Source organism: Symphalangus syndactylus, chromosome 16 (assembly GCF_028878055.3).
Source record: "Symphalangus syndactylus isolate Jambi chromosome 16, NHGRI_mSymSyn1-v2.1_pri, whole genome shotgun sequence".
In the NCBI taxonomy this organism is placed as follows: Eukaryota; Metazoa; Chordata; class Mammalia; order Primates; family Hylobatidae; genus Symphalangus; species Symphalangus syndactylus.
Window position 1 is genome coordinate 30,193,815 of NC_072438.2, and position 26,702 is coordinate 30,220,516.

At 37.9% G+C, this 26,702-nt stretch overlaps 1 protein-coding gene across 2 annotated transcripts in view; it reads right to left on the reverse strand.

Annotated features, from left to right (window-relative positions):
* ADGRA3 (adhesion G protein-coupled receptor A3) overlaps positions 1–26,702 on the reverse strand; it is a 130,610-nt gene that overhangs the window by 40,655 nt on the left and 63,253 nt on the right. For both annotated transcript variants that reach the window (XM_055246080.1, XM_055246081.2), the window contains exons 5-10: positions 20,391–20,462; positions 17,927–18,087; positions 15,498–15,711; positions 10,731–10,895; positions 8,917–9,118; positions 7,786–7,941 (exon numbers count right to left, since the gene is read on the reverse strand). In XM_055246080.1, coding sequence (XP_055102055.1) covers positions 7,786–7,941; positions 8,917–9,118; positions 10,731–10,895; positions 15,498–15,711; positions 17,927–18,087; positions 20,391–20,462 — 970 coding nt within the window. The remainder of the gene's footprint in view (positions 1–7,785; positions 7,942–8,916; positions 9,119–10,730; positions 10,896–15,497; positions 15,712–17,926; positions 18,088–20,390; positions 20,463–26,702) is intronic.

Consider the following 26,702-nt stretch of genomic DNA (forward strand, 5'->3'; position numbering starts at 1 on the left):
AAGTTTTACCAAAATTAGGTCAAAGACATTTATTAATTTAATAAATTTCTGATGTTATCATATTGATATACAAGATAATACATAAACTAAACTTGATGATATTTAATGTATAGTCTTTAACACTGAAGACATAATATCTATGTGCCCTAGAGTTAAATACTCCTGGGTTGAGATCTCAAGTCTGTCTCTTACAAGTTTAGATGTCCCTGAGCAAATCAGCCTCTGTGAGATTCAGTTTACTCATTTGTAAAATGGGACCAAGAACTCTACAAGTGCTCAGAACATCTCATTCCATGGTAAAATAAGAAAAAAAAAAGCAGAAGACAAATATCTTCACATACCCAGTAAAAATATAAATTAAGCAATTCATGGAGTTTTTGAGAAAGGTCAAGTGATCTAGGCCCTCCCATATTTACGTTTTCAATCATCGAGTAGCAAAGGAATACTTTTGTTCATTCTAATAACCGGAAAAGCAAGAATTAACAGACACATGCATAGGTGGAGCAATGGTTTTGGAGATGACAAATAGAGGAACCTACATCATCATCATTGTAGCAGCCGATCCTATTAAGCTCAAGTAGTCTTCATGATGTTCTCCTGGTTCCAAATTAAGTATACTATTGAGATCATACCTATTTCAAGGTATGTTATTATACTGATTAATGATGGAACCGTTGCATTCTGAAAGTCAAGTTTTAAAAGTATATTTGTCACTCTTAACTCACATCTGGCCTTACGTGCCACGGGATACCTCTGCAGGCTTCTCAGCAGGTTGCTTAGGTAAGCATTTGCTATTCAACAAGAGTCTGACTGTGATCACCATCAGGGTTATGGCAAAGGTTAAAGCTCGGATTTTACTGAGTTATAGAACTAAAGAGAATGATGAGGATAACAGTGGAGGAACTGAAGGAACTGGTGGAAGGGGAAAAGAGGTCGAGAAGAATATTGCACATAAGGCATGGCAGGAGTTCTCAGATCATGTAATAATCATAGTTTCTTCAGGAGAGATGATGTGTCTACCATCAGGTCTCATGCTTGATCCTCATAAAGTCCACACATTCAAAACTTTAAAAAAAACTGAACAATAAATTTAGTTGTAATTGTGCTAATCTGTAAATATCTCATATAGTAAAAGATAAAATATCGGCCGGGTGCGGTAGCTCACGCTTGTAATCCCAGCACTTTGGGAGGCCGAGGCGGGCGAATCACAAGGTCAGGAGATCAAGACCACGGTGAAACCCCGTCTTTACTAAAAATACAAAAAATTAGCCAGGCGTGGTGGTGGGCGCCTGTAGTCCCAGCTACTCGGAGAGGCTGAGGCAGGAGAATGGCGTGAACCCGGGAGGCGGAGCTTGCAGTGAGCCGAGATTGCGCCACTGCACTCCAGCCTGGGTGACAGAGCGAGACTCCGTCTCAAAAAAAAAAAAAAAAGATAAAATATCCCAAAATACTGATTCTACCCTAAGGTGTTACTGAAATATATGAGATTACAAACACGTATGTGCACTTCCTTTTCTAGAAGTACAGAGGACTGAGTACTCTGAACAACTCTCCAGCAGAAAGTGAAAAATGCTGAAAGGAAAAAAGTTATCTTTCTAAATGCATCACTGAGAAGTAGGAAAATAGAGCCTCCTCCAAAACCCAGTCACCAAAGAACAGCAGAAATCCGAAGAGCTCTGAGGTTGAACTCTGATGACCACGAGGTATGTTTTGACTTCCACACAGGGCCTAGGCCGTGCCAACACAGGGTACCAGGATAAGACCCCCTGTTACGAAGCTAGAAACTCAAAGGACACCACCTCCAGCATCAGGCCTAGCCAGCAATCACTCAGCTTCATGGAAGGAGAGCCAGGAAACGTGCCTGTTTTGACCTGGGCAACAGGTAGAAGGAGGTTAAAAAAAAAAATTATTCTCTGACAATTTGGAAACACAAGTTGACCTTCAAACAGTTCCTTTATACTACTTTCGTGTTCTTAAAAACCTCAAGCTAAAAATTAATTTCAAAGTGAGTCCCCCTACGCTGGCACTTGGCAGAAGCAAGCCAGTATCACAGGTAAGGATACATTAGACCTTTCTCACTAATGCTCCCAATCAACCAACACTTATTGATACGGTTTGGCTGTGTCCCCACCAAAATCTCATCTTGAATTGTAACTCCCACAATTCCCACGTGTTGTGAGGGACCCAGTGGGAGATAACTGAATCATGGGGGCAGGTCTTTGTCATGCTGTTCTTGTCATAGTAAGTCTCACTATAACTGATGGTATTATAAAGAGAAGCTTCCCTGCACAAGCGCTCTCTCTTTGCCTGCCACCATCCATGTAAGGCGTGACTTGCTCCTCCATGCCCTCTGCCATGATTGTGAGGCCTCTCCAGCCATGTGGAACTGTAAGTCCATTAAACCACTTTTTCTTCCCAGTCTCAGGTATGTCTTTATTAGTAGCATGAAAATGGACTAATACAGTAAATTGGTACCAAGAGAGTGGGGCGATGATGAAAAGATACCCAAAAATGTGGAAGCAACTTTGGAACTAGGTAACAAGTAGGGGTTGGAACGGTCTGAGGGCTCAGAATAAGACAGGAAAATGTGGGAAACTTCGGGACTTCCTAGAGGCTTGTAGGTCCAGGCTGAGGTGGTCTGAGATGGAGATGAGGAACTTGTTGGGAACTAGAGCAAAGGTGACTCTTGTTTCATCTCAGCAAAGAGACTAGCAGCATTCTGCCCCTGCTCTAGAGATTTGTGGAACTTTGAACTTGAGAGAGATGATTTAGGGTATCTGACAGAAGAAATTTCTAAGCAGCAAAGCATTCAAGAGGTGACTTGAGTGCCGTAAAAGGCATTCCATTGTATAAGAAAAGCAGAGCATATAAGTTTGGAAAATTTGCACCTTGACAATGTGATAGAAAAAAAAAATCCCATTTTCTGTGGAGAAATTCCAGCGGGCTGCAGAAATTTGCCTAAGTAACAAGGAGCTGAATGTTAATCCCCAAGACAATGGTGAAATGTCTCCAGGGCATGTCAGAGGTCTTCAGGCAGCCCCTCCCATCCCAGGCCTGGAGGCCTCTGAGGAAAACATGGTTTCATAGGCTGGGCCCAGGGTCCACGTGCTGTGTGCAGTCTAGGGACTTGGTGTCCTGCATCCCAGCTGCCCCAGCCATGACTAAAAGGGGCCAAGGTACAGCTTGGGCTGTTGCTTCACAGGGGGGCAAGCCCCAAGCCTTGGCAGCTTCCACGTGATGTTGAGATTGTGGGTGCACAGAAGTCAAGAAATGAGGTTTGGAAACCTCTGCCTAGATTTCAGAGGATGTATGGAAATTCCTGAATTTCAGGCAGAAGTTTGCTGCAGGGGTAGGGCTCTCATGGAGAACCTCTGCTAGGGCAGTGCAGAAGGGAAATGTGGGGTCAGAGCGGTCACAAAGAGTCCCTACTGGGGCACAAACTAGTGGAGCTGTGAGAAAAAGGCCACCGTCCTCTAGACCCCAGAATGATAGATTCACCAACAGCTTGCACTGTGTGCCTGGAAAAGCCACAGACACTCAATGCCAGCCTGTGAAAGCACCCGGGAGGGAGCTGTACCCTGCAGAGCCACAAGGGCAGAGCTGCCCAAGACCATGGGAACCCACCTCTTGCATCAGTGTGACCTGGATGTGAGACATGGAGTCAAAGGAGATCATTTTGGAGCTTTAAGATTTGACTGCTCCGCTGTTGTGTGAATAAGTCTCACAAGATCTGATGGTTTTATAAGGGGTTTTATAAGGGGTTTCCCTTTTCACTTGGCTCTCATTCTCTCTTCGCCTGCTGCCATGTAAGACATGACTCTGCTCCTCCTTTGCCTTCTGCCATGATTGTGAGGCCTCCCCAGATGTGCTGAACTGTGAATCAATTAAACCTCTTTCCTTCATAAATTACCCACTCTCGGGTATGTCATTATCAGCAGGGTGAAAACTAACACAATGGGTAAATAATTGTCGTTTTTATTAATCTTTCTTAAATATTTGTATGGCTCATACTTATTTCAATATTTAATATTAGAAATGTTTGGGGTCTTTATTTGGAAGTTTGGTGATATTTTTGTGACCAGAAATGATCTCTAGGGATTTTATAAGTCTTATTTACATCAATTAGCATATGGTCAATTTGGTTTCATTATATATCATTTTATTTAAAGTTGCAGTTTCCAAGAACCTATAGATGACCTTAAGTGAGGGCTTGCTGTATTGAAAACTGTTGAAGCCGGCCAGGTGCGGTGGCTCACGCTTGATTTAATCCCAGCACTTTGGGAGGCCGAGGCAGGCGGATCACGAGGTCAGGAGATCGAGACCACGATGAAACACCGTCTCTACTAAAAATATAAAAAATTAGCCGGGCGTGGTGGTGGGCGCCTGTAGTCCCAGCTACTCGGAGAAGCTGAGGCAGGGGAATGGCGTGAACCCGGGAGGCAGAGCTTGCAGTGAGCCGAGATTGCACCACTGCACTCCAGCCTGGGCGACAGAGCGAGACTCCGTCTCAAAAAAAAAAAAAAAAAAAAAAAGAACAATTCACACTAAAGGTACTACTTTAAAAACCTAAAAAAAATTAAAGCAACAATAGAAAATAGAGCTGTTATAGGGGTTCTCAAAGCCAGTATCAAAGTCATGCTGCCTGAAACATCACCTGAAACTGACTAGAAATTCAAATTCTCTGAACCCATTTCAGACCTGCTGAAATGGCAACTGGGAATGGCAGGGAGGGGGAACTCAGGCAGCAATCACTGCATATAACAAATCCAGCAGGTGATTCTGATGTGTGGTGAAGTTTTAGGAACAAAGTCCTAGAGAAAAGCTTAATAATACAGAAAAGTCTGGCAAGTAAGATCAAGAAAAAAAAAAATACAAAATAATCATAATTGTCAATACAGAAGCAATGACACTTTAAAAATCAATGAAAAAGCCATACACTTGTAAAAATGTATATATAAACTAGTGTAAGGCACAATATTTTAAAATAAGAGACAATAAGGGTGCCAGAAAGCATCACCAGATCTAATCTTTATATTTAACTTTCCCATCTTATAAAATACGCATACTGTTCTCATTAGAAAAATCACTTTAGTAAATACATAACAGACACTTCTGTTGCCTGACAGACAACCTTTAACTGTTTTTAAAAGGATCCACTAAATATATCACTTAGATCTGGCAGTTTGAGAGCTTTTAATGCCTATCCTGAGACAACAAAGTGCCAGCTTGTGTTGGCCAGGCTCAATCACAGATTAAAAAGCAATTCCCCCACAATACTTTAGTTACGAAATCACCCATAAAATAATAACTTTCAGACATAATACAAAAATCAATTTAATGAATTATTTCTCTATCTAAAGCTAGGTGCATTTTAGGATAACTTGGCATAATTTTATGCTGTGGTAATTAACTTAAAATGAAGCCCTTAAGCCTCCTAATTTTTTTCACTACACTAATAAATGGTGAAAGCTATGGCCTGTGGCTCAAATTGCCAAAGAACTGTATGTCAGTCACTGCATCACACGCAATATTATTACATTTATATCTCAATTATTCAATCCTGAATATTTTCCTGTTTCTCGTGCTGACAGTTAATAAGTTGCCATCACTTGCTTCCAAAGATAATCATAACGTTTCCGTCCTATGTTAACCAGTAAAAGTGACAGCAGTCTTCTTCACACTAAATTTTTACAGAACTAACTAATGCACTCGTGATTGTTTAAAAGGACTTCCTTCTTAGCTTCTGAGGTCATAAAAATGTTATATTTCATAACCTAATAAAATCATATCCAAGCTTTGCAACTATTTTGCAAAATTGTTCGCCTGTATTTGTGCACATAACACTTTTCAAATTATACAGAGAAAACAGCATCCCCATTTGAAAAATGAAGAATAAGCCCATGGTTAATTAATAACTAATGAAACCATGTCTACTTCCAGTTCAATACGATGCTTCCACCTAAGAACCCATCAATGCAGCCGACCATTCTTCCACAGGTTGGCAAACAGTTCAACACACACCTCTGGACACCACGTTGCTCAAGTTGAGAGGTGAGCAAAACAGGGTCACATCATAAACATGTATTCTTCGATGGCGAATGTTCTTCCATGTCCACATTCCAAATGTCATTACAATTATTCTAGTAACTAGAAACATCCCACTCCCAGAAATTTCTGCTAATCCTGTGGGCAGCTAACCTGTCATCTTAAGCAACAGTGGAGCATGATATTAATCACAGAGCCAGAATCCAAACGGCCTCTCCCAGTGCAAGGAAAATTCACTGCAGGAAAGTGGGCTGTGCCCTGGAGACACAATCAAGTATCAGGAGCAATTAGGAAATCATGGCCCCTGAAGTTCAGAAAACAAATGAAATGTTACCCGCTGACAAGTGAGGTGGACTATCTGTCTAAGTCTCGTTTATATACATATATATATTTTCCTTCCTTTAATAACTACATCCTATCAAGTAAAGTGCCTAATGCACCAGGGCCACAGTTCCAAAAACTTATTGCCAGAATGCAAGATACTAATTCTTATATATATATATTATATATAAGAATATATCTATATTAGATATATATGTAGATATCTAATATATCTAATATAGATACATAAATAAAATATATGGTATACAAGAACATATATTAGATACATAAATATATAATATACATATTAGATATATCCAAATGTATATATTAGAACGTATATGTGATATATGTGTGTGTATATATAATTGATATATAAAAACATATTAGAATGATTTAGGAAAACAAGGCTTATTATTTACATTTCAGCAATATTAATGGATCTGAGAAGTTCTACATAAAGAAATATGCAGGTTTTGTTTAGCCCAGTGTTTTCCCCACAGTTGTGTACAGAGCACTTTCAGAATTGCAAGTCAGGGCCGCATTGTATGAGAAGGTGAATGTGATGCTACAGAAAACTCTTATGGATGAGTCAGGGATCTTGGGTTCTGTTTTCAGGCCTGCCCTAACCTAAGCGTGGGCTTCAGTTTACAACTTGCTTGAGGTTCCCTCTACCTCTATAATTCATTTCTTTATAAGTGATTATATCACAAAAGCAATTGTACATATAAAGTTCTCACAAAGCTTTAAACGTAAAACTTAAGAACACAATAATTCTGCCCCTTGAAAATTACTCAAAACATTAATTTGCTGCTCATTCATTCTGTAAACTGTGCTTGTCAATTTTTTTCCCCTAAAAGATACCATGTGGACAAGCATACCATGGTTTCATTGTGGTCCCGTTAAGTTAAAATACGCCACTTTTAGAATTCACTGCATTTTTAAAACTTGTATAGTCCAATCATATTGAATTTCAAAAAAGTGCCTAAAAAGCCTCTCATTTCTCTAGGACATTACAAGGACAATTAAAAGGTATTTACTACAAGATCTGGGTGACTAAAACTCTCATTACAAAAGATGAGCGCAAGGGTGTGTGGAGAAGAGAAATCCAGCAGGCTGAGCTAAGCAGCCCAGCCTAAGCCACAACGTGGAGGCAGAACACTGCTTTCTCACCAGTGACCTCTGCTAGATCTCTGGACCTTAATGTCCAAGAACTGAGACTTCACCTCTCCCAGTCCCAGTAACAATCAGGTCATAAGAGAAGAAGCAGAAATATCTCAACAAAATTCTGGAAATTTTAAGGCGTGCTTTTAGTTCAAATATGATAAACATAAACAGGCCTTAAAATATACAGCTTGAACTCTGTCACACTACCATTTGTTGACACTGTATGCTACAAATCTGAATTTAGAAAAGTACCTCTTTTGATTTTTCCTCTTTAGTAAATCTTCCAAATTTTTCAATCATTTCCGCCACAAATATAACATCCATTTTGTCAGAAAAGTTGGCTGCTTCCACAGTGTAAGCCAGTAACTGTCGAGCTGTTGCCACGGCATTGGTAAGATTGAGGGGCATCTACATTTCAAAGGCAAAAATGATCAACAAAACAGTCATTAGCAAAATGATCAACACAATCCTGACATTTTAACTTTGCATTTCCCAACAGCAGTGAATTAAAAAACTTTATTATTTACTCATCATGGCCTTCTTAAAATGCTTTACAAACCCAAGAAAACTGGAATTTTAATGGAAACTCACTGGAGGGAAATTTTTTCAGGCTTGGAGTGAAATACAATACTACATAAAAATACATAAGGTTAACATGTTGCACCATCTACCTCTTCTCTGCCTATCCAAATTCTACACATACCTCAATCCCAATTGATTAATAAAGCCTTTCCTGAGTATTCCTGCTGGGAGTGATCAATACCTCCCTTGGAACTCCTACTGCACAAGAGTACGAACTACTCATTTGGCGCTTATCTCTATTGCCATGCACTGCCAGTAATGTTTTACATTTGTGTATCTACTGACCCTAACACGGACTTAGCACCTACCATTGCAAAAGGATTTTTACCAGGTGCTAAGGGGCAAAAGAAAATACATTACACAAAAGCCATCTTCCACTTGCTTATAGTCTGGTAAGGTTTAAAAAGATGCATAGAAACAAAGATAACTAAAAGCACGTGAGTAGTTCAAGTATTCCAAGTGATCACTTTCAACAAAGTGATTATAAAAGGAATCCAAGAGGTGGCTTTCAATGTGAACTCGAAGGATGGTTAGGATTCTGTCTAGTGGATACAGATTTAAAAAGATATTCCCACAAAGGCACAAAGGGAGACGGTGACTGGAAAGGAAGGATTCCATAGAGGGCCTTGACTAGTGGTTAAGATAGACCTGATCCTGAAGACAGTTAAGTCAACTAAAGTAAAAACACCAAATCCTTATGTTTTGCCTAGTATTTTAAAAAAAAAAAAAAAAGCTTATGCATTTGGTTTGAATACCATGTTTTCTCCACAACCCAAGTAAACATGAAGACTTTCTAGTTACCTGATTAAACATATAAAGAACTCTAGTGACATCATTTGCATATTGGCAGCGAGAATAATCATCATCTGCCCAAAAGCCACCTCTATCACATCTGCGCCAAGCTTTTCTCTCATCCTGTGGGTTTCCAGGATATATCCCACTGCCATGGGTGTTCCGTGTACACTGCAGATATGCAGTAATGCCTGCCAATGTTCTGGGCCATCTAGAGACGAAGACAAAATAGTACAAGAAAATCTAAATGACACAGGTACATCAAGAATAACAACAGCAGAGAAAAAAATCAAAGATGAAGACGTGTCATGTCAATATAACCCCGACACGGGTAATCAAAACTGGGCTGGGAGAAACCTTGTTATTTGAACTCCATGTCTCCAAAACCGAGAAGGAAATTCAACATGTTTAATACAGGTTACCATTGATGCTTATCACAGGGACCACTAAATTACAGTATCAGTCACACCAAAATAGAATTCATTACAAAAACCACATAAATAGATCGAGCAACACTAAACTAAATCTTATTAATGCAGTGGGAATTTAATTGCATAATATCTTAAGGAGTGTCAAAGATAAATAATTCATTGATCCATAAACATTTAATTGCTCTATTTTTAAAAATGTAAAGCACTCAAAACTATGAGAAGATAGAAAATCTACCATAAATAGTAAATATCATATTAGGATTATTTGATAAAAGATGTTGAATATAACAAAATTACCAAATATCATATATTTCACTTAAAAGCATGTACTACAAATATTATAGATCAATACTTAATCTACATAAAAGACTTATCCATTGGCAATAATAAATGTTGATTTCCATCTATTGATGTCAAGAATAACTTTTTTAAAAAGAGCAATGGCGAACTAGCTGAGATAAAGATGTTATTATTGCTTCTTTACTTTGGATTTAAAAGATTAACACCAAAGGGTTTTCCCACCCTTGAAACACTGAGGTTAGAGCCAGGAGGTAACAACTGAACCCATTAGAGACAATGCAAACTGGGTAATAAACGATCTTTATGCTGCTTCAAAGAATAACATATTTTCATTTGTTCATATCAACCATAAACTCATTTTTTAAATCCCTGAACATAAATAAGATCAAGTAAATAAGATATTTAAAGATGTTTTAAAGCATCTTTGAAAGTAAACGGAGTTTAAGGTAAAAGCTGTCATCTCTTGCAAATCCTGAACTTTCTACTAAAATAAATAAATAACTCCCTTTGCTTAGATTAACAGAGCTCAACAAACCCCACCTGGGATTCCATGGCTCCCCAAGTTTCAGGCTACCCAACAGCTTTCATTTCCCAAAGTCCTTCTTGCTTGATTTCCAGAAGAACTGAACAAGGGGAGAAAATTAGATAGGTGTTTCTTCTAATTATGATGCCTACTGAACCGCCAGTAGTGAAAAGTACCTTAGCAATATAAAACCTTCCAAGGTCCATCTATAAAAGAGCCATTGGGGGAAAAAAAACACAGAAAATACCTTAACCTGTTTGAATTTTGTACTCTTTTACCAGAATATCTCAAATGTTTCCCTAAGGCAATGGCTCTTACACAACAAAACCATTTGTTAAAAATGACTCTACTTTCAGAGATTCTTAAATCAACAGGTCTGAGATAAAGTTCAAGCACCCTTTTTGTTCATCTCCATAAGTGATTCTGAAATCATTATTCTAAAGGGTAGTCCTCAGACATGCACAGTTCTCAAATTTTGTTACTCAAGACAGGAAACCAGTAATGTGTCTTAGACAACAGAAGGATCTGGGGCAAATTAAACTTTTCCCAGTATTTTCCACAACACTGACCTGAAATCACCTTTGTTGTTTACCACCCTCTCTGGAGGACAGTACTGTGCAGAACTCTCTAATACCACGATATCCACAGTCCTCGTATTATTCCCACGTTTGGTCTGGACATGACAGCCCCAATTCCCAGTAGATCCAGCCTGAATATTAGAAATGGTTAGGGCACTGCATAAAGAAAGATTTTAAAAAGAGAGAAAACATAATTAGGCAAAAAAGGAGACAATACTGGGTCTCAATCATTCATTTGGCAAATATTTTTGAATGCATATTATAGGGTAAGCACTTGCTATATAAAAATGAATTTAAAAAATGAGTCCTTCCTTTAAATCCTTCAGTGTCAAGGCAAAAAAGGAAAGAGATCTTTAAAATACAAGATCAGGGCAATAAGAGACATATGAATCATGGCCAGGCACGGTGGCTCACGCCTGTAATCCCAGCACTTTGGGAGTCAGAGGCGGGCGGATCACGAGGTCAGGAGATCGAGATCATCCTGGCTAACACAGTGAAACCCCGTCTCTACTAAAAATACAAAGACAAAAAAAATTGGCCAGGCGTGGTGGCGGGTGCCTGTAGTCCCAGCTACTCGGGAGGCTGAGGCAGGAGAATGGCATGAACCCGGGAGGCGGAGCTTGCAGTGAGCCAAGATTTCGCCACTGCACTCCAGCCTGGGCGACAGAGCGAGACTCCGTCCCAAAAAAAAAAAAAAAAAAGTTGAAAAAAAAAAAAAAGAGACATAGGAATCAAATGCAATGCTATATGATGCATGAGAATTCTTCTTGCAGAAATAGGGAGAGCAGAACACTTTACAGAACAGGAATGGCAAGTAATCCCAGCACTCTGGGAGGCAGACGGGGGTGGCAGGAGTTCAAGACCAGCCTGGCCTTCAAGATCAGCCTGGCGAAACCCCGTCTACACTAAAAATATTATAAAAAGTTAGCCGGGTGTTGTGGCACACGCTTGTAATCCCAGTTGCTTGGGAGGCTGAGTGAGGCTGGAGGATGGCTTGACCTCAGGAGGTGGACGTTGCAGTGAGCCAAGAGAGCACCACTGCACTCCAGCCTGGGTGACAGAGCAAGTCTCTGTTTCATACACACAAAAAAAGAACAGGAATGGCAAGCCCAAAGGCAGAAACATCATCGTACATTCTTTAGCAAAACTTGGAGAAGTTTCCAAGTCACATCTCCCTTCTCACAGATTCTGAAGAAAATATTCAAACATGAAAAAAGAAGATTATTATGAATTTACATAATTAACAAAATGTTTAAGGTAAAATATAAAGGGTTACACTAGAAACAAACCAGTTACCACCCTAAAATGATTTAGTAAATTACCAATTAATACTTTCACAAAAGGTTTCCATGTTAAGGTATATTTCAATTCATAAAACAGCTGTATTTCTAAATGACTGTCAGTAAATCCAATTTCCAAGATGAAATCATAATTTCTCTAATATAAAACCTATTAATTAAGGAGCAGATGTCAGAGCCTTCAATTAACCTTTATTTCCCCCACAGGACCCAGTATGCATTGCTGTTATGTAGACACAAATGATAAGAAATAATTAGACAGAAAGTATGTATCATTTTAATTAACTTACAAAATTATGTCTTGAAGTAAATACACATTTGTCCGATCTCCTAAATCATTGATGGCTACAGCAAATGTTCTAATAAAGGCTCAAGACACTTTTATATTATGAAACATCAAAGAAAATGTTTATTGTCTCTACTAAGTTAGAAAAATGAACATACTGTAATTAATATTTTTAAAATAGAGTGACACAAAAAAGAGTTTGACATTAAATTTAACTTTGTCCAACATTCTACTTTATAACGCTTTACTGAACTAGGAAGAAGTATATTTCGGCAATGAAAATCATTCCTTAATCCAGAAGTTCCCAAACACTGTCTTACTTCACAGAACCTTCACTGACATAGTAACTTTTTCATGGTGCCCCACCCCAGCTCAAAAAAATACCTATGGTGGTTTCTATTACCAAATTAAATCCCTAAAATGTCTATCTATATTCAGATACTTTAGTAGCCATTTGAAAAAAGTAACACACATAAATTTGAAACAAAATTTTTATTGTATTCTTAAATAACAACTACTTTTTAATGAGATATGTGTGCCTGCTGGACACTCTAAAATTAATCTAACCTCAGATTCGGATCAGACAATGATGCTCATTTCTTGTTCTACAATGACTTTTACACATAGCACTTGCTTTGTACCACAGTAACTGTCCAAAGTCCAGCATCCCAAAGTATGACACTACAATGGAGTGTTTCTAGTTTTCTTACTACTTTTTTCCCCTTCAATCTCCAAATCTGCAAATGTTTCCTGGATAACTTTTAGCAATACTTTTAATATCTAAAACCAATCACTGGAATAACACTTCCAGGAATCCTAAAGGCAGCAGATTTGGAGATTTAAAAAGAAAGAAGTAGCTTCAATTTCAACTCCTAAGAAAAATGCTGTTTCTTACTGATGAAGAACCAAAGACATGGTGAGATCAAAGAAAAATCAATAGGAATATCAGATTAACCAATGCAATAACCACGTATTTCTTTCTTCTATTATTCTGGGGCAAAATCTAGGTAAAGAACTGTCTCAGTCTTCACATGAAAGATTTTCACGTTAGTCAAATGTCCCTACCAAAAAAAATGTTAGGCTAACTTGCTATCCTTAGAATTAACTTTTTTTGCATTGCTAAACATAATTTAAATTTAAGCATGACTTGCAGAAATAGACTTATACAGTAAATCTACCTACTTTATAGTCAAATAATTTAGAGTTCTAAATTAATCAAAGCTCTTTTACATAGAAAATGGTTCTACTTTTAAAACTTTACTATTGAATTATACATCAATTATTGTCTCTTTATACAATAAATTGCTTAGTGTACGATGTGATGAATTCTGACATATGTATAGGCATTTGAAATTATCGCTACAGTAAAACTAGTGTAACAATGAATATATCATTTCCAACGATTAATCTTATCCCCTAATAAGGGAATTCTGCTTCTAGCAATCACTGAGTAGCTCATATTAAATCACCCTTCCCACAGCTAACAACTATATGCCCCTGACAAATTATAAAATGACAATCACTTGAACACATGAAGATTGATCAAAAGCAGGCAATAACTGAAGAGAAGTTGATATGAGAAACAAGGGTTTTTGGCACTGGGAAGTAACTAGATTTTTTTTAATGGCTTTTGCCCAGGGTAGGCCTCACTCAAATAGAAACTCACAATCTTATTGGCTTAAAAAATCAGAAGACAGAGGTAGAAAGAAGTCAGGCTGGAAGCCCAAACTTCTATGTATAAAATGCACCAAGATCTCTTACTGATCCTGAACTACACTTGCAGGTAGAGCAGAAACTAAGACTTCAGCTTCTGCCTACCAGAGGGGACAGAGCTAGGAGTTAGTTCAGCCAATCTAATTGCCTGACCAAACAAAAGTTAGCTCTCTTTAGGGGAATATAACAGAATGCAGAGTCAGAGGTCGGCAGACTTTTTCTTCAATGGCCAGACAGTAAACATTTTAGGCTTTGCTGGCTACAAAGCAACATTAAGAATATTATGTAGGGAATTATGTAACCATCTGAAATGTAACCATTTAAAATAAAAATATAAATAACATTCTTAGTTTATGGGCTCAGTGGGCCAGATTTGGTTCATAGACTGTACTTAGCCAACTTCTCCTCCACAGCAAATCATTCATAATGTCCAGTCTATAACCCAAAATTGTCAGACATATAAACAATATTTTTTTAAAAAAGAAGAAAATATGAAACATATTTAAAAGAAAAGCAGCCAGTAGCAATAACCACAAGATGGCCCACACGTTGGAATTAGCAGGAAAGGATTTAAAAGCATCTACTCTAAATGTTGGAAGATATAAATGAAAATATGCTTCTAGTAGACATGAAATCTCAAGAAAAATTATAAAATAGCCAACTGCATAAGTCTTGAATCTCAACTCAGAGAACCCCTGAGATTTGAATGTCAACTCAGAACCTTTAGTTTTTCAGTAATGTTTCATAGCACCCCTGTGAGTTTTCTGTAATGTTACCCTAGGAGGCCCTGGCAGAGAGTTTGAAAACTGCAGCTCTACTGAAATAAAAATATAAGCCAAGTTCTAGGTAGGTGGAAAGCAAGAAGAAAGGGAGCGGAAAACTCAATGTCTAGAGGTAAAAATTTTACCAAAGTAAAATATCTGGTAAGTGATAATATCATATATATTCTTAGTCTATTATACTTTATAAAGTATTTTTACTTTTAATTATTTTGGTATTCACACCAATCATGAGGTTGATAGTTCAGATGTTATATTCTTTTATACTAGTAGGTGGAGAAGATAAGTACCTTAAAATATTGTATCAGTCAATATTTTGACTAGAGTCAATATCAGGTGATTACTAAAAGAGAAAATATAAGCTTAGCAGCAGGAAATAGTTGGAAATTAGGTTTAGCACTAAAAGTTTACATTTTTCCTCCAAAAACTTTAAAAAAGTCTCCAATTTCTAAAGTTTCTCTTTGAAATTAAATCTTTTCTTTAAAAACTGGATGAAAAGATGGCTATTTAATTTTAGAAGACGAATAAGAACCAGGAAAAGGAAATGCCAGATGTTTGCATTTTTAAATACAAGATGATGAAATATTAATTCAAATTCCACTAAACATTACAACTCCAAAAGGATAAATAAAATATACAGTCACAATTCTTCATTCAAAAAAAAAAAAAAAACACAGTTTACCTTGCAATCAAGGAGCAGTTGTGAATCATGTTCTTTTCAACAAAAATACCTTGCGATTCATCAGTTTCAACTATTCTCCCATCCTGATACCACAACACTTGCATGTCCTGATCAATATATGAAGCCATGCACTGGAAGGGAAGGCTGTCTCCTTCAAATACAACTTGGCGATGAGACGGAGTCATGTAGAAAGACGGCAATTCAAGCGGAGGGTCTAGAGACAGTCAAACAAAGATTCAGTAAACAAATATAATTTCCAAACACCATAATTAAAAGTTACAGAAATTCTAGGTAAAATTATAAAAACAGAACAACAAATATTCCTCAGTAACCAGCATGCTACTGCTAATATCAACCAGGCTGCTACTGAGTTTAGTGATAACAGATAAAAACGAAATTAAAAAGAAACAATTTCATAATCGGTTCTGACATTTAGAGTTATTCCTCTTTAGTGGCATCATAGGAGTATCAGATGATTACAGAAATGAACTAAAAGAACAAGCTGTGCTCTAGAAGATGGCATCAGTGATAAGTAAATGCTGATATTTACAACTTTAAAATACACTTTGGAGACTGCATTACCTTTGATTACAACACGGGTTTTTGGCTGTAAAACTAATGCATGTTCATTGCAGGAAAATCAGAACATTTAAAGAAAACAGAAAAAAACAGTATTTTAAGATCCCATATACTGTAAAGTTTTTAATCAGCTTTTTCCTTTCAGTCAGAAAAATTAAAGATTTTAAATATATGTACAAAAATGTACACCAATGACATTGGTTCATTAAAAGACTTTCAAATACGTTGTCCATTTTTCTAACATGACAATTCTACTTTTAGTAGTAGTGTATCCTAAAGAATAATAGAAAATATGCAAAAATGCATACAAAGAAATTAGTCCTTCCATTACTTATGAAGCAAGAAATTATTAACGAGCTAAATATGCTGTAATAGAGAAGTTGTTAAACCATGGCTTCATCTATACAATGGGTTGATATGCATCTATTTTATTTTATTTTTTTTCCTTTTTTTTTTTTATACTTTAGGTTTTAGGGTACATGTGCACAATGTGCAGGTTTGTTACATATGTATCCATGTGCCATGTTGATTGATATGCATCTATTTTAAATGAGAAAATATGTTTACATTCATTCAACTTAAAAAAGGTTATAAAATATCATTAGAGTATAACGATATTTTGGTTAAAAAATAGAAAAAAGTCATAGAAGATGATACAAAAAGGTCTTAACACTAGCTATTTTTCAGTCATGAACATAAACATGGTCTTTGTTTCTCCGCTTCTTTTATTTTTTTCTTTGCACAAATCTTAATTTTCATTCAGTGAGCATATTTTACTTGTGATACAACAACAATAATGAGAAAAGGAAAAAAATATGATAGATTATTTCCAAACAACAACTAAACTGGGACCTCCCCCCATCACTTTAGGACTGTTTTTGTTTTATGGGGTTGTTTGTGTAGGTGTGTTTTTTTTTGTTTTTGTTTCCTTTTCTTTTAACACGTGGCAAATATGTTATTTCCCTCATTTCCCCAGATATTCTTCAAAATCATGATTTTCAATAGTTGCATTCACTGAATGGATATGTCACAAGTAATTAAACCAATCTCCTATTTTTGAGAATTTAGGATATGCTTATACACAGAGTCTGAAGGTTTACATACAAAGCTGATCATTTCCTAAGAATTAACTATAAGATATAGAATTACTAGATCTAACTGTATCAGTTTTTTTTTTTTGAGATGGAGTTTCACTTTTGTTACCCAGGCTGGAATACAATGGCACAATCTTGGCTCACTGAAACCTCCGCCGCCTGGGTTTAAGCAATTCTCCAGCCTCAGCCTCTTGAGTAGCCGGGATTACAGTCGCCTGCCACCATGCTCAGCTAATTTTTGTATTTTTAGTAGAGTCAGGGTTTCACCATGTTGGCCAGGCTAGTCTCAAACTCCTGACCTCAAGTGATTCGCTGGGATTACAGGTGTGAGCCACCGCGCCCTGCCTGTATCAGCCTTTTAAGAACACTGAAACATGTTGCTTCAAAAAGGCTGTATCATTCACATTCCCACCCACACACAGGATGTGTGCACCCTGAGACTGTGTTACTACAGACAAATTCATGAGTTGCCAACTGATGGAAAATCTGAAAATCTATTCTTTGAAACTGGTTTGCATAAAGAAAGCTGATGTGAACCTAAAAACAGCTACCTTAAAGACAATTGAAAAAAAAAAAAGTCGTTTAATCTAGCTAGCTTAATTGTTGGCATAAACTAAATACTATCAAATCCATAATGATTACTGGCTGCACACTAGTTCTGTCCAAGTATAAAGAGAATCTTTCAATTTTTCAAGAAAAACATGGTAGCAAGTCAAAATATGGTAAATGCTTTCTCAGTTTGGATTTCTCCCTTACCGCATGTCAACAGCTCCTGCTTCACGCCTGTGACTGGTTGGGCCTGCAGTGACTTAGGATAAACACACCTGGTATCCCGTACCGTGATGTTCCTCTCCTTTACCCAGCGATGCATCCACAGTATGTTACAGTCACACAAAAGATACTCAGTCTGGAATTCCCTGTAACATGCAAATACAGCTTAGAGATTCTAGTGACTAAAATTAAACAGCACTTTTGTTTTATATTGGGTTACATTTCCGGTGGCAAGCAATACTGCTCACCCATACCACGCCTAAAGTACATTTCAGCAACTAGCTACAGTTTCTCTCCAAGGAGCTGAATTGCAGAGTGTTGGACCCCAACACTGTTCTTGCTGATCCCGGGTTTCTGCTTTGGATGAAATCTGGTAGGCAAACAAAGACTCTTTGGCAGATATCCCTCTTCTATGCAACAAGCCACTGAACACCAGAGTTCTAGAATACCAAATCTCATTCCTTTTTGTCTATCAAGCTTCTACTCATTTATCATGAAGTATGTGGCATTAATATTGAATCTTGAAGCCATCCCCAATTTTCCACCATCATTGTCAAATTCTTGGCCTAAATGCCTACCAACTCTGTTGATTCTGGCAATCAAACAGCAACCTAAAGCAATACAGATTGTTTTCCGTGGCTATATTCTGTATGTCTAACTAGACTGTGAACTTCCCTAGGGTAGGGACTGTTTCTGACCCCTTTCTGCTATGCACCAAGTGACACTAAAGATATTTACAAATGTAAGAGATAAAGACCCAACAAATCAAAAGCATATAAATAAGAATACCTCAGCTTTGATATAAAAGATAGTAAAGAAATGTCTTTATATGAGGCAAAAAGCTTTATAATTTTGCACCTGGGCGCAAAAAGAAGAAAGGATAAACAAAGCTGAGATATAAGCACAAAATCTCTTAAATACTATAATTACTAAGTGCTGACTATTCATGTGCCACACATTTGCTAAGTCCAGCTAATAACAATAAATGCAGGACCCTGTTCCTGCCAATATGGAGGGCATCATATAATAGAAAAATCAAAATGTAAACATAACTAAAATAGAATGCAAGATGTTCTATAAAAATAAATCAACACAGTGCAATAATGGGTAAGTGTGTGTGCTTCTAACACAGCTAGAGTGTTGGCTCAGGGTTCACCTCAGTAGTTTTGGCAAAAAAGAATAAGGAAAAAATAAAAGGGATCTGATGGAATACAGCATAGAAAATAAATTTAAACAATACCAGAAGGAGGACGTGACAGACTCCTAATTCCTAAGCACCACCTTAAGGTCAGTTCCTAACACTACCAGGTAAAAACACTGGCAATTTCCTCCATTTTGGGGATGAAAATACTTTCCACGTTCCTGCTACCCAGGGTCTTAAAAGTCAGACTAGCTTTTGTCTTTTTTATTTCCTAATCTTTGCAGAAATGGCTGACCTGAGCCCACTAAATATGCCAAAAGGAGATGTTTCTGCTCAAAGGTAGTCTTCTGGATAAGAATGGTAAGGGTGCCAAAAAGAGAAACAAGATGGAGTATGGACCAAAGTGACTCCAGAAGTACATACACATGCCTGCTCTGATGGTGAGAAGCTGGTTGGGGCTCCTAATAGCTATTAGCTACATCCCAAGGAAGACTCCTAAATGAGATTTAAATGACAGGTGTAGTAAAGGAACAGAGATGAGAGAAGTCACAGTACATGAAGAGAGAAATCAGGAGAGAAAAACTCTTTCCCTGGAAGAAAGACACTCAATCCCACAAATTACTCACAATGAAAACCCGAAAAACATTATATTTAACTGTAATTCCAATAAAATTAGGATAATTTATAGTCTGAGATATGTTAAGGTTTATCTGAAAATAGTTACTTTCAAAATAACTTCTGTGCAGTCTCTCAGTTAACAAAACTGGGAAAAAAAATCAACCAATTCTAAAGCTACAAGAAACTGTGTAAATCAGAACTTAAACTGATTTCATAAAGTAGGCATTCTAAATAAATATCCCTAGAAACATCAGTAATAAGCTGTAAATTTGATTTTAAGTGGGGGGTGAGGGGAGGTAGGTTTACAGGATAAAATTAAATTCCTAAAGTAGAAAATATTCTTACAAATTCTTCATAGGAAGGGGTATTTTATACTTCGGAAATTTAATTAGTCAAACAAGGCAACATTTTACGATCTGAAAAAAAAAGTCAAAAAGAAACAATTACCAGTTTACTTACTCTAAATATAGACTAGAGTAATATGGTATCCTAAGGAGAAAACAGTTGTCCTAGTCTAAACCACATTATTCAGGCTTACTGTATGTTTTTCAGTGTGAATGCAAGCTCTCAAGTGAGACTCTACCTTGACAAAATTGTCCTCACAAAGTCTCTGAAACCACATAATAAATGTTTTTAATTTTCAAAAACACATGAAAATCAAAAAAAAAAAAGAAAAAAATTCTTACTTACAAAGACCGTAATGAGGCAAGATATTCAAAAGTTCCTTGAGATAATGAAGAAAACAAATTCCCTGAAAGGTTTCTGAAAGACAGAAAACAATTCCACTTTTAAAAATACAATTATCTATCATTTTATCCTATTTCGTATTTTCTAAAGCATCCTACAGTCCTTAAATAATGTTATAAAGAAGTCATGAAAGTTTCAGTGCTTATAAAGAGGGAGCGATTAGCAAATACTTCCTCCAAGGCTGAAGAAGAAAATTATGCTTCACCTTATACAAAGTAGTAAATACAATTATTAAAAGCATATTAATGCTAGATAAGAATTTTTCTGTCAAATATCAGGTGAACCTAAAAGGTACCCTACTGAATTCCCACTAGAATTACTCTAAGTGTTCACTTGCATCTAATTTAAGAAAGCAGAAAATAAAAATGTAAAAACAAATAGGAAATAAATAATTAAAACTTTAAAAAATAACAAAAGGAAAAGGATGGCCTCAGTGATCAGCAGCAGTAGTGTATTAAACATGACTGAAAATCATGAGGAGAGGATGACTTCAGGGCTTAAAATGATAGACTGGGGAGATAATTCCACGTTACTCTTGGGCACATCACTTCTCTAGTCTATCCTGTGTTAGCAGGCTTCAATACATAACCTGAGTCTTGCAGCGTTTTGAATGAATGGAACTCAGAAACCCCTATTCTACAATGTGAGTGGTTTGTTACACCCAAAACGATTTGACGGAAGTATTTCTTTCATACCAAACGATGAGCTCTAGAGCTGGGGGGAGGAGGGCCTGTGTGTGTATGCACTTCCATGTACAGCCAGTAACATGCTGGAGTATACATGGTGCTCAATAATTGCTCATTGCTCAGGATGTATACCTCAACTTCAGGGGACTTCTAATGCTAAAATGAGACTGAGCACTCTGGAAAAATCACATATGCTCAACCTCCACAAGATCTGTTCTACGCCTGTTATGGTAGAATTTAGAACAGGTAGAATTTAGACCTAGAGTTCTAGAAATGAGGTGGGGGGTGGAACACAGCAGAGGATGGGATAGAAATCCCGAGTCCTGCAACTTAGTCCTGCAACTTCTCCTCTGGAATCTGGGCTGAATCCTTCACATGTGAGAGAGAGTGACCATCGGGCAGATGGATTTCCAAGTGGAGCTGGGAAGAGAACTGATCAGGGAGAGGTCAGCTGTTCCTGGGATACCTGTAGCAACATATTCCTGGATGGGAAGACCTGATATCACACAATGGCCAACACTTTACAAATTAACCTACAATGACCTTCAGCAAGAACAACACTGGATTGGTTTTTATATTTTATAATTTTTTTGTAAGAAAAAGGCTGGATTCAGTGATTCTCACAGAATAAGTATCTAGGAACTTAAACAGAAAAGAGTATTTGCAAATTGAAAGGTGGAAAGGGATGTCTTTTTTTTTTTTTTTGGCCTATCAGAGCAGACACCAAATGTGAATTGTGAGAAAGGTGTGCCCATGGCAGTATACATCACGATGATTTTAAGAAAATAAAAAAGATAAAAATAATTTTGGCCGGGTGCAGTGGCTCACGCCTATAATCTCAGCAATTTGGGAGGGCTGAGGTGGGTGGATCACCTGAGGTCGGGAGTTTGAGACCAGCCTGGCCAAAATGGTGAAACCCCGTCTCTACTAAAACTACAAAATTAGCTAGGTGTGGTGGCGTGTGCTTGTAATCCCAGCTACTCAGGAGGCTGAGACACGAGAATGACTTGAACCCGGAAAGCAGAGGCTGCAGTGAGCCAGGACTGCACCACTGCACTCCAACCTGAGCAACACAGTGAGATTCCATTTCAAAAAAAAAAAATTTTTTTTAAGAAAGTAACTTAGATGCAATTACAATCAACAACTGTGTATGTTATGAAGCTATCCCATTTTAATTATATGTTTACTGAAATATGTTTAAAATAATGAATGCTAGAAGACAAGACATGGTAGGTAAAACTGAAGTGCTGAGACAGGGCAATGGGTACACACACATTCCTTATATGTACAATTGTCTCCGATTTTCTTTAAATGTTTGCAAGATTCCATAACAGAAGTTAGAAATAAATACCTATCCTACAAATGTAGGACTTAAGTATAAAGAAAAGAATTGGGCCAGGTGCAGTGGCCCACACTTGTAATCCAACACTTTGGGAGGCCAAGGTGGGCAGATTGCCTGAGGTCAGGAGTTTGAGACCAGCCTGGCCAACATGGTGAAACCCTGTCTCTACTAAAAATACAAAAATTACCCAGGTGTGATGGTGTGTGCCTATAGTCCCTGCTACTTGGGAGGCTAAGGTAGGAGAATTGCTTGAACCTGGGAAGCAGAGGTGACAGTGAACCAAGATGGTACCACTGCACTCCAGCCTGGGTAACAGAGTGAAACTCTGTCTCCGAAAAAAAAAAAAAAAAATTGCATCTTACAGGAACCACTAGGTTCTAATATGCATATTATTAGATATTTCCCTTGGAAATCACAAAGGAAGGGATCACATTAGAGAAGGACATGCCATCTTCTCAGTAAATCCCAACGCAAACTGTTCCTTGAGTGTTGGAACAGATTGCCATTTGTATGGCTGAACACAAGTGAAGTAATTAGCTTGGATTTGGGGGCCATAAGCAATGACACATATTTTACAACATTACAATCGCAGTCTAGCTCTGAGATGCTCACTAAATAAATACGTAAATAAATAAAACTAAGAGGGAGTTGAGAATGACAAGAGCAAAGTCACTGCTCCTGTATCACAATAAGCTCATAGAATGGAGCAGCAGGTGAGTTACCTGCCACCCCCACCCTTTATGCTTTTTTTTTTTTTTTTGAGACAAGTCTCACTCTGTTGCCCAGGCTAGAGAGCAGTGGATGGAGTGCAGCTGCTCACTGCAACCTCTGCGTCCCAGGTTCAAGTGATTCTCATGCCTCAGCCTCCGGAGTAGCTGGGATTACAGGTACATGCCACCAGGCCTGGCTTATTTTTGTATTTTTAGTAGGGACGAGGTTTCATCATGTTGGCCAGGCTGGTCTCGAACTCCTGACCTCAAGTGATCCACTCGCCTCGGCCTCCAAAGTGCTGGGATTACAGGCGTGAGCCACTGTGCCCGGCCATTGTTGTTTCTTACTCTCACTTAATTTGACTTTATTTACTTATTTTATGTTAAATAGATACATTTGAATTCCTAAGAGTTGCATGTGTATATGATGCATCATCTATTATACGGAAGCCTTTATCAGGGCAGATTTGGCAAAGGAAGGGAAAATGCAATTAAATGGAATCTCCATCTACAGAGGAATGACTAAGTTACAATCTGTTCCATACCTAGAATATTCTGTAGCCACTGACAAGCATGAACTAAATAAACATGTACTCTATTAAAAACATGTTAATATGTTGGTAAATTATTTTTAAACTGAGTTGCCAGGTACAGAGCATTTTTAAAGCTCTGTATGTGTGTCTATGCATTTCTGGGTATAACAGAAAAAAAAATATATATATATATATACTAGATCATTAATACAAGTTATCTCAGGATGATGTGACTGAAATGATGAAGGGAAATCTAGTTTTTCCTTCATATGATTTTATTACTCAGTAACAACCACCTTTTTTGTATAAAGGAAGTTCTTTATACAAACATATATATATAAGTTGTATGTATGTATTTATATACAAATACATACACACACAAAAGGGTTTTCATATAAAGGAAATTGTAAAGGGAAGTTCTTATAAATACATATATTTCTGATAGGGAAATATTAAAGGTATAACTCTTGAGGAAAAAATACAGGTATTAGATTGATCATAAAGAACAATTTGAACAAAGTTTGGTCTGTAGATCTCCTGACAGAGATTTTGGTGTGTAGATCTCCTGACACTTCTCTGCAAATTAACTTCCTAAGTGAAGGACACAGGCTTCACAGAAGTCCATTACTGGCTCCCAATTTGGTCTGCCAGTTATGTCCACTGTTACAGTGGGACAGAGTGAGAACCTTTGCAAGTAGGACTATACTTCTCTGAGACAGTTCAAGAGAACTTCTCCATCAGCAAAGGCAGAGATCAATATATAGGATTAATCAATTTTACACCCCCGCCCCACCCATGTCTACTAACGCCTCTGACACACTTAAAGAAAGGGTTTAAAAAAAAATTCTTAACTTAAATTTCCAAAGCCAAGACTTGATCAAAAATGATGAGAAATCTGTCTGAGAATGCCTAGGCTGTCTGCCAAAGTCTCATCATCCCTTAGCCAACCTCCTTGGCTAAGGGACCCACTCAGTTTGAGGTCCCCATTGGAAGAGTTACCAGAGGAAACGGCTAGAACAGTGATCCACTCTAGAATTCCTTCTTTTTGTATACTTTCTCTTTTGGGTGGGAAACAGTAAGAGGAAGATCTCTGATTCCTAATCTAAGAAATATATTGCATGCTCCATTCCTAATCATATTCTCTTCTCTACTCATTGGACTGAGAAAATGCTGTTCTCCACTCTGAAATATGAGCTGTTATCATCCTTCACAACCGGCATATGGCCTGGCTCAAGAGCTCAAAAATCTGGGGACAGTAGCAGCCCATGCAAAACAAAGTTTCCTGATCCACAGCTCTAGACCTGTGCCAACCCAAATTATGATAAGCAATGTCACTGCAACACAATGCTGAATGGTAAGAAGTTTCCTTAATTGCCATGTTGTCTTTAAAAAGTTTTTTTTTTTTTTTTTTTTTTGAGACGGAGTCTTGCTCTGTTGCCCAGGCTGGAGTGCAGTGGCGCAATCTCGGCTCACTGCAAGCTCCGCCTCCCGGGTTCACGCCATTCTCCTGCCTCAGCCTCTCCGGGTAGCTGGGACTACAGGCGCCCGCCACCACGCCCGGCTAATTTTTTGTATTTTTTAGTAGAGACGGGGTTTCACCGTGGTCTCGATCTCCTGACCTCGTGATCCGCCCACCTCGGCCTCCCAAAGTGCTGGGATTACAAGCGTGAGCCACCGCGCCCGGCCTAAAAAGTATTTAAAAGATGTAGGCCAGGTATACTGCTGTATATGCCACAGACTGTTCCATTTAGAAGATCCACAATAGGAATGATAGACAGTGGAGAATCACATGCATGAGGGGGTGGGAAGAGGGTGGATGATGAGAAACTACTTAATGGGTACAATGTACATTATAGAGGTGATAGATACCTAAAAGCCCTGACTTGACCACTATGCCTGTAACAAAACTGCACCTGTACCCCAGAAATCTATATAAAAATAAATCAAATTTAAAGGCCACTATAATCTATTATGACATGAACTATAAGATCATCTCCATCAAATCTCAAAGTGGGAAGCTTGGCAATGTTATTTTTATGTTTTCACGTTTTACTTGGATGATATTCATTGTGTTCTGTGATGTATAAATTCTCCCAACAGGTATAATTGGTAAAAATGTAAGAGACAACCCAAGTTCTAAACCTACCAAACATTTTAGTTCTTGACAAAGGAGGCAAAGGAAATACCAAGAAAATAGCAACCTGCTTTAACAGAAGCTCTGTCCCACCCGGCTCTTTTGCCTAAAGAACATTTGCTGATGTGTCAAATCCCTAGGCCAAAGCTAGAAATCAATCTAAAACTAAAATCAACAAAACAGTAGGCTCCAGTTTTCTACCTTGTTTTTCATTACTTCAGTCATAGCTGTCCAAAAACATAAAAGCCTCCTTCACAGACGTATGGTTTTGTCAATTCTAACGCAGTCCTCAAAAGTAAAAATACAGCCAGGCACAGTGGCTCACGCCTGTAATCCCAGCACTTTGGGAGTTTGGGGCGGGTGGATCACCAGGTCAGGAGTCTAAGACCAGCCTGGCCAAGATGGCAAAACCCCATCTCTACTAAAAATACAAAAAAAAATTAGCCGGGTGTGGTGGCGGGTGCCTGTAATCCCAGCTACTCACAAGGCTGAGGCAGAGAATGGCGTGAACCCGGGAGGTGGAGGTTGCAGTGGGCCGAGATTGTGCCACTGCATTCCAGCCTAGGCAACAGAGCGAGACTCCATCCCCGCCCCCCCCCCAAAAAAAAAAAAAGTAAAAATACAAAAATCTCAAGAAGAGATTTTAAAAAGCACTGAGATAGAAATGTTTGCAGGGCAGTTACAAAGGAGTTAAGCAGCAGTTAATTTAACTAAATTCAAGTCATGAGTAAAGCTGCACATCAAATCAGTCTTCTATTAAAAAACAAAAATCAGGCCTTATACCTTTCCCTGAAAATGAAAGGACACACTGAAAACAGCTACAAATTTCCTATGCAGCACAAACATTCTG